The 18,103-nt window shown below is 33.1% G+C and overlaps 1 protein-coding gene across 1 annotated transcript in view; it reads right to left on the reverse strand.

Moving 5' to 3' along the window:
• Positions 1-520: 520 nt before the first annotated feature.
• LOC124358427 (sensory neuron membrane protein 1-like) overlaps positions 521-18,103 on the reverse strand; it is a 57,416-nt gene continuing 39,833 nt past the window's right edge. Inside the window, exons 9-11 of the mRNA XM_046810724.1 lie at positions 3,750-3,875; positions 2,064-2,197; positions 521-641 (exon numbers count right to left, since the gene is read on the reverse strand). Coding sequence (XP_046666680.1) covers positions 521-641; positions 2,064-2,197; positions 3,750-3,875 — 381 coding nt within the window. The remainder of the gene's footprint in view (positions 642-2,063; positions 2,198-3,749; positions 3,876-18,103) is intronic.

An 18,103-nucleotide genomic window follows, 5' to 3' on the forward strand; every position in this document is an offset into this window, starting at 1 on the left:
AAAAGCATTATTAGAATAAATGCTTGTGTATAAATTCGTAAGTGATAGGTGACGTTAAGACTTTGAAACTAAATCTTTAATTTATTGCTTATTTTTTACATAGTAACATAAATACTTCTTATTTTATTTCTGTAATGTAACAAAGCAGCCACCAGTGACACAATTCTAATGTTTAAATCTAACTTATGATTAGTCTTCTGACCCACTTTAGAAGTGGCTCAATACGAAATCACAGCTATTACTATTATATTCCTGTCCATGTAATCATGGAAATTCGTTCACACTTTGCAAGTTTTGATGTGTTTCTTATTCAGATCAAGCAGTTTTATTTATAAACTTTAAGTATACTTTAATATTCATCTTATTCTACGTAGATAAAGGTTGTTATAAAATTGCAATAAAGTAGTTACTAATATATTCAAATTATTTGTTGTTGTTTGTATTTTTAAATCTTTTACAATAGAGCACATTTGTATTATTTGTATAATAATCGACGTTTCTCTGTTTTCTTAAATGGACGCTAGTACTTTGTAGATGATGGGCTTAAATCCATAACTTGAGCAGGACTAGGAGTTTTACGGCGTGTTGGGGCAGGCTCATGGTCAAAGTATGTAGGCATGAGATTGTTTCGCATGGCATACCTAAAAATTAAAACAATTCTGTATGAGCGAAAATTAAATTAAATCTACATATAAAAATAATTTTATTATAAATCCATTATCTTACAACTTTCCTGATAGCGTGGCGAATATGAATCTATAAGTAAATTCCTTCCCCTTATCATTCGTGGCATTTATATTTTACTTTTTTTACTCCTTACTGTCTGTATTATTATAAATTTGATATTACTCGTATATCATATGATATATTATACCATAATACGGTAAATATACTATATTTAAGCGCACATGAGAGTGTTATTTAGTTAGGGGTTTCATTTATAAGTTGTCGCATGATAACAAATTCTAAAACTTTCACAAGTACTTTTAACCTTTTTATTCAAATATTATTCGTCTCTTATGCACCGACATCTCATGTTTAATATATATATATATATATATATATATATATATATATATATATATATTATATATATATATATATATATATATATAATATTACCACAGTATCTCATCTTGCAAAAATTAGAGAGTATTTGACAAGTCATAATTAAAGAATTTTACTTGTTAACGTTTGATAGTATGGTGTGATAAAAGCTCTCCTCTCAACGATGGGCTTCATAGAATGGATCACTAGTCTCAGGTTATGCCAGTAGAACTCACACCGGGTACAAAACGATTTTATCACTTGAATATGAAAAACTCTTTGGATATCCAGGAGTTGCATGTCACCATCAAAAAATTGTGAGATTTAAATTAAAGGGATAATTTAAACGTTAGGTCTAGTTTAGTGCGGTGCATGATAGTAGTACTTGGTGGAGCTCCCTTATTGTTAAAACAAGGCTAAACCTGAGAGACCTTTTGCTTTTACTGGTAGAGGTTTTAGCAGAGTTAACTTTTCCTAAGAAGGGCAAGAAGAAGGCATAACAGAATGACAGAAACCAAGAGTACTAAAAGGTTACTCCTTAAGGTAACTCTTCTATAGGACCTTAGCTGAAAGTAACCCCAACCACACATCCATGCTGATCCTGTGCATCATGTCACTTCGGGAGGCACTGCAGAGGACCTAGTAGGTTTAAGTGCAATAGAAATTACCACAGCTTCACGTTCTTGAGAAAAAGGAAAGAATGGTGGTAGAGGTTAGGTACATAAAAAGTAACAGTTAACTAAGAGAATCATAACGGTTAAGTCATGAGGTGAAAGGGGTTAATAGGAACAATGGTTGTTGGTAATAAGGCCATTTAATACAAAACTCAAAAAGGAAAACAATAGAGGAATTATAGTCATAAATGGTGACTATTGCTTATTGTTATCCTTTACGAAAACTTAGTTCATTAAAGAGTATCATTAGTAAAACATAACGTTTTTCACAACTTAGTTGACACATGTTACAGATCAAGTGGTAGACACGTCTCACTCACTTTCTTTTTTTTATTGCTATACCTTATAACAAAGGATGTGGCTATCATCAGCAGACCGAGGGTTAGGAAGACCCAACGACCGCCAAACACCCATCGCAGCGGCCGGAATAGGCTCTTGTCAAGGATGTCCAAAAATTTCTGATCCAAGTCTACACCCTAAAAACAAAAACAAATACAAATTGCTAAGGTGTATCTATAAATTAGTTTAACTTTACATATTAAATAAATTCAGCTTTGTTGGTACTCTTTAAAAAATAGTAATTTAAGGTTAAAGGTTTTTTTATATGGTATTAATTTATCTAGTACTTGAAGCCACTTGAGTGTAATAAAGACAACATTTACAACATACTCAAAGTAGCCAACAGCTGGCTCCAGTAGGAAATAACAAACAGAAAACAAAACAAGATTACTTTTAAGTGCATTACAAATTATAATGAGTTCCCTTTACTAAGAAATGGCTTGTTTCTTTGTTTTGAGAGTTCGTTCCACAATCGCTACGTCTTCCTTCTTTATCTAGTGGCAGTAGTAAAGTAATATACTACTTGAATTTCACTGCTTGGTGCTCTAAATTCACATGGTTGAATCTGAATTTCCAGATAATTGACTTTACATCCATATGGGAATTGTGTGACGAACATTTTGTTCGATTAAACTAAATCTGTCCCGTAAAGCTAAGATAGCGCTACTATAGTAAAGCGTTTGTTTATGGCTGTGATCCATTTTAATGTCGTAGTATTTACACCTATTTTATTAATTAAATTTATAATCTTGGGTATTTTTTACTATTGTTATAGTACGAGACATATCAATGCAAGGCTGAGTCATGGCGCCGTGTTGCCAGCTGTAACAGAAGAAGTAACTATTCATCTTTATTTCTCATCTATCTTCCTGAATCCTTCATCTTCACGATTTAAATTAATACATGTATACATTACGACACTTAACGTGAACAAAAATAGTAATAACAATTAAAACGCCCAGAATAAATGGACGTCGAAGAACAAAACAGATGTAAACAACCGGAATTAAGAGAGATGTCTCGGCACCTCATACTGAGAATTAGCTAATTACGACAATGTGGCAACGCCGCAAGGTGAGGGGGGAAGTGCGGCGCGGCAACAGCCCACACGGTCAAGATTGCAACGATGTGTCTCCTACTATAGTGTTTACTCTATTACATAATGTTTAATACTTTTCTATCATAATCGCTATTTGTTTTGTTTCCGATAGAGTTGCAAGATTACCGTTAGCGCAAAATCACAACATTCATGATTTTAGCATTAGATGCAATATCTTCTGATAGAATATAAGCAATATCACAATCAAAGGTTGAATTTTGTGCAATGAAATTTTTCAGTGTCTCTTTTGAAAGCCCCACGAAATCCGATTGCAGTTCGATGATGTAGCGATGTAGGGGGAAGGAGATTGCTCCTGTTGGACAATCATCTCTTATAACTAATCCTATAGGTCCTAGCACATTGAAGCGAAATACCTTGAGGAAATGAACAATAACCTATAACGTCCACATACGAAGTGTCTCAGGTGAAACCGTACGGGAAAAGCTTGTATAAATTTAACAGGTTAACTATTACAATTGATAATTAACCTATTTGGATAATTGAAACAATAAATAGTATGCAAAATATATCATAAGAAATACACAATCTCGCCTTTTAAATAATTCTATCTCACCTCTTTTTTGACTTACCTCTTCAACCCAGAATATCGGCAGTAAAGCATCGGGTAAGTTGATCATAATCTTGACTTTCTTGACCGCGTGCAGGTGTATGTTGAACTGCAATCGTTTCCTAGCAGACAGGGGGGTCCCAGTAATCTGTAAAATAATACAGGGATATGTATATAAGAGTACTGTACATTCGCTTTACTTTTAATGTGGTTCATCAATCTGCCATCACTGTTACAGGCAATACAGTAACCCAATGGCGAGCGCTCGTCTAGCTTATCGCTGGTTCGCACGTGAATCTCATAAGGAAGCTCTTTTAAAATAAAAAATTGACATATTTTCTCTTTTAACAATTTTCAATGTTTTAAATTAAAATAAAATGAAGTATATTTTTATTCACCAGAACAATATAACTTGTAAAATTAAAATGACTAAGCGAATTAGTTCCCACAGAGTCTACAAGAACCGTGCGAGAGACGAGCTCGCATCAGTATTTAAACATGGTAAATACTATACTATATTTTCATCAAGCTAAATTATTGTGGTATTTATTAATAAAAAAAAACTATTAACCCTGTTTTAACAATAATAATAGTGTAAAAATAATACATTTTGGGCAATGTGAAGTAATGGTGTTTTATATACCATAATCATTACATGCTTCTGTTATTATTTTTTTAACCATGACTTGTCTAACCGAAAATATTTTTTTAATATTAATGATCGAGAAAATCCCTTTCAATATTCGTATGTTAAATACTTTTTAAATCAGGTTTTAAGAAGGATTCGGTTTTGACTAGTTGTGATTCATCATCAGACCGAACGCGTGTGATGGTAGGGGAGAGGTAGCGAGCATGCTGCTGAATCCCATGCATGACCCAAGTAAAAAGTGAGAACACGTGTACTGGAACTAAATTACTAGTTAATACCATATTATTTAAAGTTTTTGTAACTAGTGGAAATGCCATTGAAAGTTTTAAATATTCCAACTAATTGTTGTTGTTAATGGTTTGACTGATTTTTTTATATTCCAGATTAAATGTCAAAACTAAGTTTAAAAAAGTATAAACTGTCCACAAACATAAGTTAATATAATTTACGTATTATATTTACACGTTTTCATGCTGTAATTTCAAACTGAGAATGTTTGCTTTAGAGTTAGAGAAAATATTTCGCTGAGATTTAGATAAAAACTAATTAAAAAGGCTAACGAGGGAACGTTCATAACAAGTAAGATTATAAACAAGTTAGTAACTGATGGGACATTATCAGATTAAGCTTAATAGGATAAACAAGGGTTTCCTTTGCCTCAAGATTATAGCATTTAAGAATAGTTTTAGGGTCTTATTGTAATATTAGATTTAGCTCTAACAAAGATTTACATTTCATAAAGGCGTTCAGTTTACAATCTTCCTTCACTTTTTTGCTATTGTTTTATATGTTCCCATTACAATTATATAAAATTCTCTTTAATCTATTATAAGCTAGAATATAGCCTGCATGTTAATGCCTATTATATTAGCCTTCATGTTTACTCCAACGTCTTGCCTGAAACTGGTGTTTCTGCTTTATTGGAAAATGTCACTCAAGGTGATCTTCGGGGTATCGAGTTCTTCATTTAAATATAAATTTCCACCTCATTCCTCAACTATTTTATGTAATGTGAGAAGAACTCATAAAATTTTCAACTATTAGGTGATAGCTAAAGGTTTAATTTAAACTCTAACTGTAAATGTGCAATGTAATAGGTTTCTAAAGGATAATGAGAAGTGGAGAGATATTCAGGGTCTAATGCACAATGGGATATTCGAACTTCTCACTTTTCGATCACTCTTCAGGGTAAGTTATGTTCTAAAAATAGCAAAATCGTATTTCCCCTCAAAATATACATTAATTCTTCTTGCGCGTTCATCATCTAATCACATGCCTAAAGAAAGTGTTTATTCTTAAAGGCTCGCATTACAGTTTAGAGGTTGTTGATGTAGTATATTAGAAGTATCTGCACTCCATGACCTAAAACCACAGTCCCACTTAAGGATAACAAATAACATTCGTTATTGGAATAAATCCTTTTATTTTCAAAAATAAAGCATCTTTGGATAGCAAGATTCAGATAGAATTCCGATGTAGGTCATTGGTATTTTCTCAAATCACCGACACTATGCAATTTCCTCTTGAAACCCTCTAGAGTGTATACTAAGTCTCTGGAACAACCTGATTTCTGGACGCCCGCGGCTTACACTGATTATTTGGATCATATCCAGTTATTGCTACTTCTAAATACCAGCAACCCCTAGGCTTCAGGGCAGCTTATTTATTGATTGGCGCATGTATTATGTATTTTACGATGCGTCACACCGAGTAATTACCATAATATTTCTCAGTGAGATCGTCTAAGTTATGGAAGTTGTAGAAAGAGACCATGCTATTATATTTAACAAACAGTATGAGATCAGAAAATATATGGTTTCATATGACGTAATGATCAAAAAAGAAGTTATTTTATGTTGTAAAACTTATTAGTTTTTAGGACACTAGTATTAGTGTTATGGGTTCAACTAATAATTTTTCAGAGCGAATTAGTAATTTTGACGTGTTTTACTAAGTATCTACTGATAAGCCATCCGATGTGTAATGTGATTAAATAAAATCTTCTTCATACGAGAGATACAAATATTTTACTGAAGGAAATAATAAAATAAACTATGGAACATTTGGTGACTGAAAATGGCAGTGAGGACTAAATATTTTAAGATATTTGTTGTGTGTAATTAATTTACGCAGTGTAAACCAGAATTCTCTGCAATTTCTGTAACAAATTCATTATTTTACAATTTAAATATGCAAAGTGAACATTTTTAATCATATTTGCAACAAATAAATGTCCGAGCTTAAATTAAATAAGCTAAAAAGAGAAATGAAAAGCTGCAAATCTCAAATGATTGAAAAATGTCACTCTTTATAAACATTAATTATTATATTCAGTGATTGTATTTTTATATTTTCAATAGTTTTTAAACATCATCTTAAGTAATGGCTCATAATGAAACTCGCTTTAGTCTTTAAATCTATAGCAATAGTAAGACATTAATTTTATCTTTGATATCTGAATATCTGTCAATAATATTTGTTAAAATTTACAGTGTATAGTTTTTATAAAAAATTTTATTTTTAATAAAACTTCCAGTGTTATTATCTGGTTAACGCTTGTGCTCAACAGTGATTGACATAAACAGTTGAAATAAGAAGTGTTGTTACTTTCAATCTTACTATATATGCTTTCAAGCTATTTGATTGGGGTCAAGTGGAATAGAGGACTTTATAGTCCTAACTTCGCTTTTGAAATAAAGCCAAGTTTCATGTCAAGCTATAAACGTAAACAAATTTAAAATGATACTTGAAGAAAATGGGTCTTTAAAATTATAATGATTCGAAGAACAGATGATTACGAAACCACATTTACTATTTTCTGATTATTAAAAAAGGGAGTTATTATCGTATTACGAGACAGCCATTATTATAGCTGTGATTTGAGGATATACCTTTATTGAAAATGAGAGATAGAGAACTTGGAGATTAAATTATAAAGAGACAAGATATAAAAGGTATAAGTTAGAGAGAATTATAAGTTTATAAAAAGAGAAAAGCTCATTTTAAATTAAAACTAGTGTAAAGAAATGTAGTGACCAAAATAGCGATAGTATAATAATAAAATAATATGAATATCTCTCATTGTTTCTATCGATACGATGAAGGTATGAATAATGTATCACTTCCTCATTTAAACTGTATACAGAATATTTTTTAACCTGTAGGTTTCTTTAAATAATTTGTTTAACCTAAATTTTATTTACAATACATTCCAACGTAACTCCTATTACAGAAAACGACTTCAAGTAATAGCATAACAAGATGCGTTTCTAAGCATGCGGTTAACTCGTCTTGTAAAACGTAATTGTAAAGTAGAATGATCACTTTATATTGTACAAAAAAAGTATTACTTAAATTAGAAAATAAAAACCTATTTGGTACTCAAGTAAAAGAGAATTTGGCTTCTCTTACAGATATGTATGTGTCTACTGCGTCACTTGTTAACCAATAACGATAATATACTACAGACTCTAAACCTGTCAATAAATCGAGGCAAGTGAAAATGAACGAAAAAATCAAGCATAAAAAATATTACATCTTTAAAAGAGGTTGGTTTACCTTAAACGATTTTGAATTTAGTATTATAAAATAATTTAAAACAATTTAAAAGAATAACAAGTTTTTAAACATTTTCCACCGTTAATGTTGCAAACATAACTAGTTTTACGGAATTAAAATTTATTATTTTCTTCAAATCTCAAGGAACCTTAAGGCATAAGGATAAGCATACAAAGAAGTAATTAATTGTGGTGAAAATCTTTGGTTATAAACGGAACAATTTACGTAAAAAGCGTAGTATATATACCTGAGAACCTCGGGTGACGAAAGCAAGTACCTAACACATCATTGCACAGAACTTCACATGGGAGCGCGGTCCGTCATCTGAAACAATGGGGGTTAGCATGGCGACTATTTTTAAAGGTAGCCATCTTTGGCCTTACGTTTTTGTTCTTCATTTCAAAGCCATAGCCAGTTTCGAATTTCAATGGCTGGGGTTTTTTAAGCTTAAGGGTTCATCGCCATGTATTAATTACTTTTTAATTTTATGTGTGCTTAACCTTATGATTTTATTATTTATACATCTGAGGAAGAGGGTAGATTTCGATATTTGAAACGTTGTATTTTTTAATATCCATAACTATGAAAAATTCCCTAAAACCCTTTATCCTTCCTTATCCTTAAAATTTCCTTAGCCATTGTCAATAATTAACTTTATACTATAAAAATAGTTGCTCTTATAAAATATCAGTTTTACCTTGGTTTTTCAGTTTTTAATTTTTATTTTAAAGTTACGTCTCAAGTCTAAATTTTTGTAAGATTTGGCGTAGCTTTTAATAAAAAAAAACATATAGCTTTAGTTTTTTGTAAATTGAACATTTAAAGAGGCTTGAAGTGATATAAATCATACTACTATAATAAAAATCTAGTTAAGCTCTACAAAAAGACTCGGGCAAGAATTGTGTAAGATTCAGCAATTTTGTGACGGGACTAAAATCAATATAGCCACCAACTCCATCGGCTTTTAAATCATGCCACGTTCAGTAGATGGAAACATATTTTATCAAAATGATTCATGTGCGATCCCCATCCACAATCTCGACTCTAAATCTTAATGACTTTAGCCATTTCTTACCCTCATTACTCTTATTAATCGTTTATTTCCTCCTTTACGATATCTTTGCAATGTAATAATCTGGGAACTTATTTCCAGCTTTTCCATTATAAGTCTTTCTGTACAGTACGGCATATTATTATATAATTAGACTGTATATTGTTTAATAAATTATAGTAGGATGTGTATTTAATAAATTATAATACGCAAATAAGATGATGAGCTATATGTGTAAGATTTTTTTTGATCTGTCTTAGCCACAACCTAAAAGCAATTGTTATTTACTTGTGGAAAATAATGAATTATTTATTAAAATTAATTGTCCATAAAGTTACCTAATTTCCACTTTTTTGTTTTCCAAAGATTAATGTGTATTTATGTGTGTATCTACTTAACTCGTCTGGTCAGTTTTTTCTTTTAATTTAACATTAATAAAAATTTCGATTTAGAGTTAATTAGTATGGGGCCCGTTTAGGCGGGTTCGTGATGAAATCTTTAGTGGAGCCAAGATTTTATAGTCTCATCTTTTGATTGTCTTATATCAAATTTTTCGATGCGGGAGAGCGATCCAAGTCGCTCGGGACGTCCAATTATTCACTGAAGAAATTAAAATACCCTCAAATTGTCTTTTTATTAATGAGAAACATTGGGATAGTTAGTGACGTGTTAATACCTAGGTAGGTTGATAGAATTAGGTTATCACTATTTATAATTAGTATGTTTTAATATCAGAATGTTTAAGAAGTCAATATGCGTGTTTCATCGTGGACACGGTGCTATGTACATAAACAGTGCAATTATATATAAGAAAATGTATTATTAACTCCGAAAGGATAGAACTTTAACTGACTTAAAAGAGTGCCCAACCCGTTATACCTCAGTATACATTTTTCAGGAAAACTCGTTTCTTTAATATAATAGAGAATTTGATACTAGAGGTTCTTTACTTAAGGTATTTTGTATTTACGTCAGAATTTCTTCTTATCATTTGAATTTTTAAAAATCACAAATAAAACATGTAAAGATTTCAAGATTGTATATATAGATAGGATAGAATTTCTTTTACTTTAAAGCAAATGGGTACAGCAATAACTGGTAACTTAACTTAGATAAGAAATTTAAAATAGACAAAACATCAAATAGAATGTAAACTATCTAAATTCCATCATTAAAACTGTGATTTCGTTTCCTAAGGTTAACGCATTTCATTATTATTTCGTTTCTTTCGATTACAACAATTTTAATAGTGGTGTCTAAAAATGCTTTATTACGTTTGAAGAACTAAATGGATATATGCTTTTGGAGTTGCTAATACATTTCGTATCCCTGGTTTTATATAATTCTAGTTCATAAGATTAAACTAAAAAAAGGTTTTTAACTTGCGCAAACGTCAGGCATGAGTGATGCAGAGACTTCTACATGTTTCGGCACTATAGTGTCATCAGAAATGAAGAAATGAAGAAAATAAAATCTGGATTAATTAGCTTAGCGTTGCCAATTCTTTAAAATATACAAATCAAATCCAGTTCACAATCAAATTTGCAAATCAGCCAAAGTCAGAAAAATGTTTACGGACGTATTGACAAAACCCGCCTTCGGCTCGCTGGGGGCTACGCCCCCCAGGCCCCTAATTGAGGAGTTGGCTGAATTCGGGTGTAATCGGAATTCGGAGACAGGATAAATATCCAAGGGTATGTATGTTACCGAGGGTTAATACATAAAGATATAGAGAAAAGTCATTGGACCTTTTTTGTAGTTCACTTCATTCCTGACTAAACGATTTTTCCTCCGATTCGAGCTAGCTCTAACGGTTCGCCCGCTATCCGGGCTTCAAAGGAAAAGCCTGCAAGGGTGAAAAGTGTAACATTTCAAAAATTTTTTGAGTGATTTAAAATAAAAAAAATCCTGTTTTGACGATAGGCACAAAGTCTTTTTGTAGATCACGCGATTTTCTAATTCCAGTACTACATCCATTTTGGGCTACGATCAACGGTTTGGCCGCTATGGTGCCCGGAGTCTAACATTTCACGTAAAAATTACGCCCCCAAAGTGAGTGCTTAAAAATTCGGGGAATTTAATAGATTTGGTGATTGGTTAAATTCGGACACGAAGTTTAAAGGTTTATATTATTTCACCTGTTTTTGATTCTTTTCATTTCTTTGTTGTTATTCTATGCTAAGTTGATAACTATCGTGATTGCTCTTTTATTATACCTTGAACGGTTTAGTCGCAATAGGTCGGTGTCAGCAACTCTAGTTTGGCAGATATGGACATAGTGAACATCGGCCTTGGTTTAAATTTTCTCACATTCTTACTGGTTTCAGATTGTTTCTTCTTAATTGACAGTTAACCTACTGGTCTACCTAGATTTAAGCTCCGATCAACGGTTTCGGCTGTTATCGACACCAGAAACTAAATTTTCACTCAAAAATTACAAAAGTATTGCATTTAAACGTGTTTTGTGGACAAATCATTGAGGAGAGGGCAAAACGTTACTAGATCTTTTTTGTAAATTCATGTCATTTCCTAAATCTTCTTGACGACTTGTTTTGAGCTACGACCAATGGTTTCGCCGTTATCGAGCCCGGAATCTAAATTTTTACGTGAAAATTGCACAAATGTTGCACTTAATCACGTTTTGTGACCAAACCGATGGAGACAGACACTAAAGATACTTGTCCTTTTTTCTAGATCTTATCAGTGCTATTTTTCGTTAACTGTCAACTAAAAAGAGATTCAATGTTTTTTGAACTACAACTAACGGTTTACCCGCTATAAGGCCCGGAAGTTAAATTATAAGTAAAAATTACAAAAATTTTACACATAATAGCGTTTTGCGGCCAAACGAATAAGGAAAACAGAGAAAAGTCGTTGACCTTTTTTTGTAGTTCACTTCATTCCTGACTAACGATTTCCCTCAGATTTGGGCTAGCTCTAACGGTTTCACCGCAATCGGGCTTCAAAGAAAAGCCTGCAAGGGTGAAAAAGTGTAAGATTTAGATCAGAGAATTAGCTTGGGAGAAAAGTATGCACTGGGCTGCTAATGTGAATTATTGAGTGTAAATATAATTAAAAACATACACTAAGTTAGTATTTTTAACTTGATGGTTTAATTTGCTCAGGAGTTTTATCTAGTCATGTCAGGAAATTCCCTGGCGGGGAGGTTAATGTTACCGGGGTTTAAGACATCAGGGGGTTTTAATTTACTCAAGAGATTATCTGGTCATACCAGAAAATGCCGGGAGGGGGTTAATAATGTTACCTGGGGGTAATGACACATGTCGGCCTCTTATCGACGCTTTGCTTACGCTCAGCTAATTCGCGATGTGGGCTAGTAAACGTATATACTAGTCATTCGTTTACATAGTAATACAAACTCAACCTGGAACCGGGTGAATGTCATATATTTTTTAGTTTTTTATCAGATTAAGTTGATCAGGGGGCTTTCATTTACTCAGGAGTAATTCCCGGGAGGGGGGTTAGTGTTATCAGGGGTTATCAGATCAAAATACGTTGTTTTTTCTGGGGGAAATTTATCGACCAGATAATCCGAAACGAGATTAGGTTTCGCCAGAAAGTGGTAAGTGTTTAATTTGAACCAGACTTTTGAGTTTGAGGGCGTTTTGTGGCTTAACCGTATAGGAGTTATAAGGTCCAGTCATTTTTTTTTCGAAATTTCATTTTGTGTTTCCATTCTGCCATTGGATTTTATGTAGGACCTATGGTTTAGCCGGCACAGGGCTTCCAAGAAAAGTCTGCACTGGTCAGCTTCTGTGACTTGTTTATTGTAAATATCATAAAACCCACCCTAAGTCAGTATTTTCAAGTTGTTTAGGGTTTTTAATCTGCTCATAGGTTTATTTATTCATCCAAGGAAATTACGGGGGGGGTTGTTCAATGTTACCTGGGGTTAAGACATCAGGAGTTTAAATTTTACACAGTATATTATCTGGTCATACCAGAAAATTCCACGAGGGAAATGGTACCGGGGGTTAAGACACACGTGGGCCTCTCTTGGAGGGTGTTGTGTTTGTGATCACAAATAAAATTCACTCTGTCCTTAATTACTATTGACCTTAGCCAGCGCTCAGTCAATTCGCAATGTGCTCTAGTAGACGTATACTAGTCAGTCGTTTACTTGGTAATACAAACTAAATCTGGAACTGATATGTATTGCACAATTAAAAAACAATCAAAAATCCCTAAAAAATTGCTAATTCACAAAAAAGATTTTGCCATTGAGAGCGTATAACAAGCTTACGGAAAGATATACACCAAAAAGCTACTGAAACTTTTTTGTAGATCCTATCAATAGCTATTTATAAATGTTTTGAGATTTTAAGCTAGCACAATCGGGTCAACCGCTATCGACTCCAATAACAACATTTTACAATACAAAAATATTAACATTTATTAGCCAAACGATGGAGATAGGGCAAAAAGTCCCTAGACATTTCTTGTAGGTCGCATTATTTTGTATTAATAGATTATTAAGTTGATCAGAGGGTGTAACTTAATCAGGAGTTCTCTACCAGGAAATTCCTGAGAGGGGGTTTTAAGCACGCGAAGTACTAATCTGGGAAATGTGTCTGTGTGCTACGAGAATATGTGTACAGTAATTTTTATTAAAAATAAAACTTTGATCTGAGAGTTTATATTAGGAAATTATCATTCAATACCAGAGTGTTGATAATGAAATCACTATTTCATTAAAGTAATTAAAAAGTAACTCTGTCCCTATCTATTATTGACGGTTAGCTAACGCTCAGCCAATTGACGATGTGGGGTTGTAGTCTCTCGTTAATGTACTGACACAAGTTAAATACGGAACTAGAACGGATTGCACAATTATAGTCGCACCATATTTTACAACACCTGAAATTGCTAATTACAACCAAGATTTCCATTAAGATAGCTTTTAGGGCTTACGTAAGGTTGTACGACAGAAAGCTACCTAACCTTTGTTTTTATCTCTAGATTGGTCTAGTTGTTGAAAATTTAGGATTAAAGTTATGGCCAATGGTTCGGCTGCTACCGCCTCCAGAAACAAAATTTTCACGTAAAAATATTCCATTTAAACAGGTTTTTTCGGCCAGACCTTTTAGGATAGGGAAAAAACGTTACTAGGAATTTTTTGTAGAACAAGTTATTTACTGCAACTTTATTAAAATGCGTGTTTTGGGCTACGACCAACCGTTTAGCCGCTATCAAGCCCGGAAGATAAAATTTGTAGACGAAAATTTCCAAATATTTTCACTTGGTTGTTGAAATATTTTCACATCATGTGTTCGATTTTCGTTTTACTGGATGTGGATCAGATCAAATAGGTACAGTTGTTTCTGAGAGCGCCAAAAAGCAACTGTCACTGTTTGTCCAGTAAACAAAACCCCAATGTTTTGAAATTCCTCGGCCATCAGAGATTCTAAAACATTGGACAGATAGATAACACTTTCGCTTACATCCCCCCCCCCCACACACACACACCTGTGCTGTCACAGGATATAAGGCGTCGTGCACAAAAACATTTTTTTCAACGGCTACGGATTGGCCCTGGATGGAGAATTCGCCTGGAAGTTTCATCGGTGCACAAGTACCGATAAGATTCTGAACCCTTAATGTTCTGTAAATACAGTCACCAGCGATGTGTCGTATCGATGGCCGTTGAATAAAACTCAAAACCAAGGGCCTTCCACAAAAGGGCACAAGCAGAATTCGCAGTGCACTGAGCGTTTTTTGCTCATAGGATATAATTTTTCGTTTCCCTGATGGAAGGAGCCCTTCACAACACAAGAGAAACACATTATTATGTTAAATAAACTTTGAATTGTAATACAAAAAATTAAGAGGAACTAGTGTTTGTAAAAAGCGAGAAAAGAAAAAGGAAAGGAGAGCAAATATCGTTTATAAATAGGTAGACGAAGAGGTTAAACTGTCAAAGTAAAAAGAGATTCAATCTGAAACCAGTAAGAAAGTGAGAAAATTTAAACAAAAAACGATGTTCACTCTTTCCCTATCTACTAGTGTTGCTGTCACTGACCTATTGCAACTGAACCGTTCAAGGTAGAATAAAAAGTGATTGTGATTGCTATAAACTTAGCATAGAATAAACCACCAATTAATAAAACGAATCAAAAACAGGTGAAATAATATAAAGCTTATCTTTTCCCGAGCCGGCCTATCTTGCTTTGTTACGTCCCGTATAGAGTTCGCTGCTCTAAAATAAACGTTAATTGTAATTCAAAAATGAAGAGGAAACTGTAGTGTTTGTAAAAAGCGAGAAAAGAAATCGGAAAGGAAAGGAACAATCGTATATGAGTAGGTAGACGAGGAGGTTAAATGTCAAGTAACAAGATATCCAATTCAAAACTAGTAAAAATGTGAGTAATATTTAAACAAAAGCGATGTTCGGAAAAATCTTATATTGAATAGGGAGACCAGGATGTTAACTGTCAACTAAGAAGAGATTCAATCTAAAACCAGTAAGAATGTGAGACTTAAATTATCCAAGGAGATGTTCACTATTTCCCTATCTGCCAACCAACTGTTTGCTGACACAAACCTATTGCGACTAAACCGTTCAAGGTAGAATAAAAAGAGCGACCCCCGATAGTTATCAACGTAGCATAGAATGACAACCAAGAAATGAAAAAGAATCAAAAACAGGTGAAATAATATAAAACTTTTGTCCTAACCAGAGCCTGCCTATCTTGCTTGGTTACGTACCGTACAGAGCTCGCTGCTCTAAAATAAACTTAAACTAGTAATACAAAAATGAACTGTAGTGTTTGTAAAAAGTGAGAAAAGAAATCGGAAAGGAAAGGATAAATCGTATACAAATAGAGAGACCAGGAGATTAACTGTCAAAACTAAGAAGAGATTCAATCTGAAACCAGTAAAAATATCAGACAATTTAAAACAAAGGCGATGTTCACTATGTCCCCTATCTGCCAATCTGCTGTTGCTGACACGGGACCTACTGCGACAAAACCGTTCAAGGTAGAATAAAAGACCAATCGCGATAGTTATCAACGTAGGATAGAATAATACTACCAAGAAATGAAAAGAATCAAATACAGGTGAAATAATATAAAACTTTTACTTTTCATAGTCTGCCTATTTTGCTCTGGTTGAGTACCGTACAGAGCTCGGTGCTCCATCCCTTTTTTGCAACTGAACTGTTCAAGGTAGGATAAAACTAATCGTGATTACTATCAACTTAGTATAGAATAAAACAATAAATAAACGAATCAAAACATATGAAATAATATAAAGGTTTTCCTAACAAGAGCCTGCCTATCTTGCCTTGTTACGTACCGTACAGAGCTCGCTACTCTAAAATAAACTTAAACTAGTAAGACAAAAATGAAGAGGAACTGTAGTGTTTGTAAAAAGTGAGAAAAGAAATCGGAAAGGAAAGGAAAAATCGTATATGAATAGGGAGACCAGGATATTAACTGTCAACTAAGAAGAGATTGAATCTGAAACCAGTAAAAATGTCAGACAATTTAAACCAAAGGCGATGTTAACTATGTCCCTATCTGCCAATCTGATGTTGCTGACTGCGACTAAACCGTTCAAAGTAGAATAAAAGACCAATCGCGATAGTTATCAACGTAGGATAGAATAACCACCAAGAAATGAAAAGAATCAAAGAGAGGTGAAATACTATAAACGTTTACTGTTCCCATAATCTGCCTATTTTGCTCTGTTGAGTACCGTACAGAGCTCGGTGCTCCATCCCTTACTACCCATCTCTGTCCCTAACTATTGAGGTCAATTTTAACGTGTTTTCGACTCATTTTGAGGGGTTTAAAAAAAAAATCCGGTTTTCAGACTTTTCCGGTGGTTTCACGGCAAAAGCCAACTACGTGCCAAATTTCGTGTTTCCAGCACTTCTTCTAGAAGTTACCTTAGAATTTGTATACGTGAGTGAGTTACACATGCGGCTGTAATTTTTTGTTACCCATTCTTAATATTATGCTAAACACAATTAACATATCAAACTGTTAAAGTTGTTATAAATTTATTAATTCACTTCCTATTCCGATTCCATAATTATTTACCTCTACGCTCGCGAGTTTATTGCAGATTATCGGCTAATAAAGTTTCCTAGTCTTCCCTTTATCGAATATTACTTTATTTCGTCCGCGGTAAAAGTCTTGAATATCGAAGCAAGGATAAGCAAGCTTATCCGACTTTGTGTGCCAGGAAACTTCATAAAGTTAAATGCCTGTTTACGACAGATAATATTGGATGCATCTGCAAGATTTCGTGTTGTCCTTTTTACACTGATATTCAATAATGTGCAAAATTGATATCCTTGTAAACCGCCATTCAGATCAATTAAATAGACTTGAGCCTGCAAAGCTTTACAACAAAAATAATTGAAACTCTATGTTCAAAACACCATAATTTCTACACAGTTTTCACTTTTAATTTAAACATATAGTATTGTTTAATACTTATGTACAATGTATTGTTTTAAGATATATTTAATAAATCATTAAATATGTTTCATACATATGTTTAATTTCTATAAATGTTCACAGCTCCCGTTTCATAAATTGAAAACTATTTTTAAAATATACATCAGTTAACATAACATATAATAACATCAGTGCTTAGAAAGCGCGTATTTATTATTATATGTACTGGAATGTTTATCATGTAGATTTTTAAACTACATATTGCATTGTGTTTGTACAAATAAATCTATACCTGTGTACATAAACACTTGTCCTTTTTTTAGGTTTGCATACATGTTACATGTATGTTTTCCATGTAAATTAAATACAAATTTCGTTGTTAAAAGGGAAAGTAAATTCCTCCATCAATGAAACACAAGATAAGGATCCTCAGAGCTAAAAGAGATTCACACAAATACTCTAGAGTTTACGTAAGTTTTATCCAGTATTGTTAAAAAGTTCGTTCTTAGTTCTAAAATCACCTTGTGCATAACAATTTGAGACGTATTGGACAGTATTTAATAAAGCATATAATTTATATTGTATTAAATATATTTTGATCAGATATACCAGGAGTGGAGTTCGAGTATCATAAGCGTCTTCAGCACAACTATTCTGTACGCCGTATTAATAAATGGATTTGGATCAGA

This window comes from Homalodisca vitripennis, chromosome 3 (genome assembly GCF_021130785.1).
Source record: "Homalodisca vitripennis isolate AUS2020 chromosome 3, UT_GWSS_2.1, whole genome shotgun sequence".
Classification (NCBI taxonomy): domain Eukaryota; kingdom Metazoa; phylum Arthropoda; class Insecta; order Hemiptera; family Cicadellidae; genus Homalodisca; species Homalodisca vitripennis.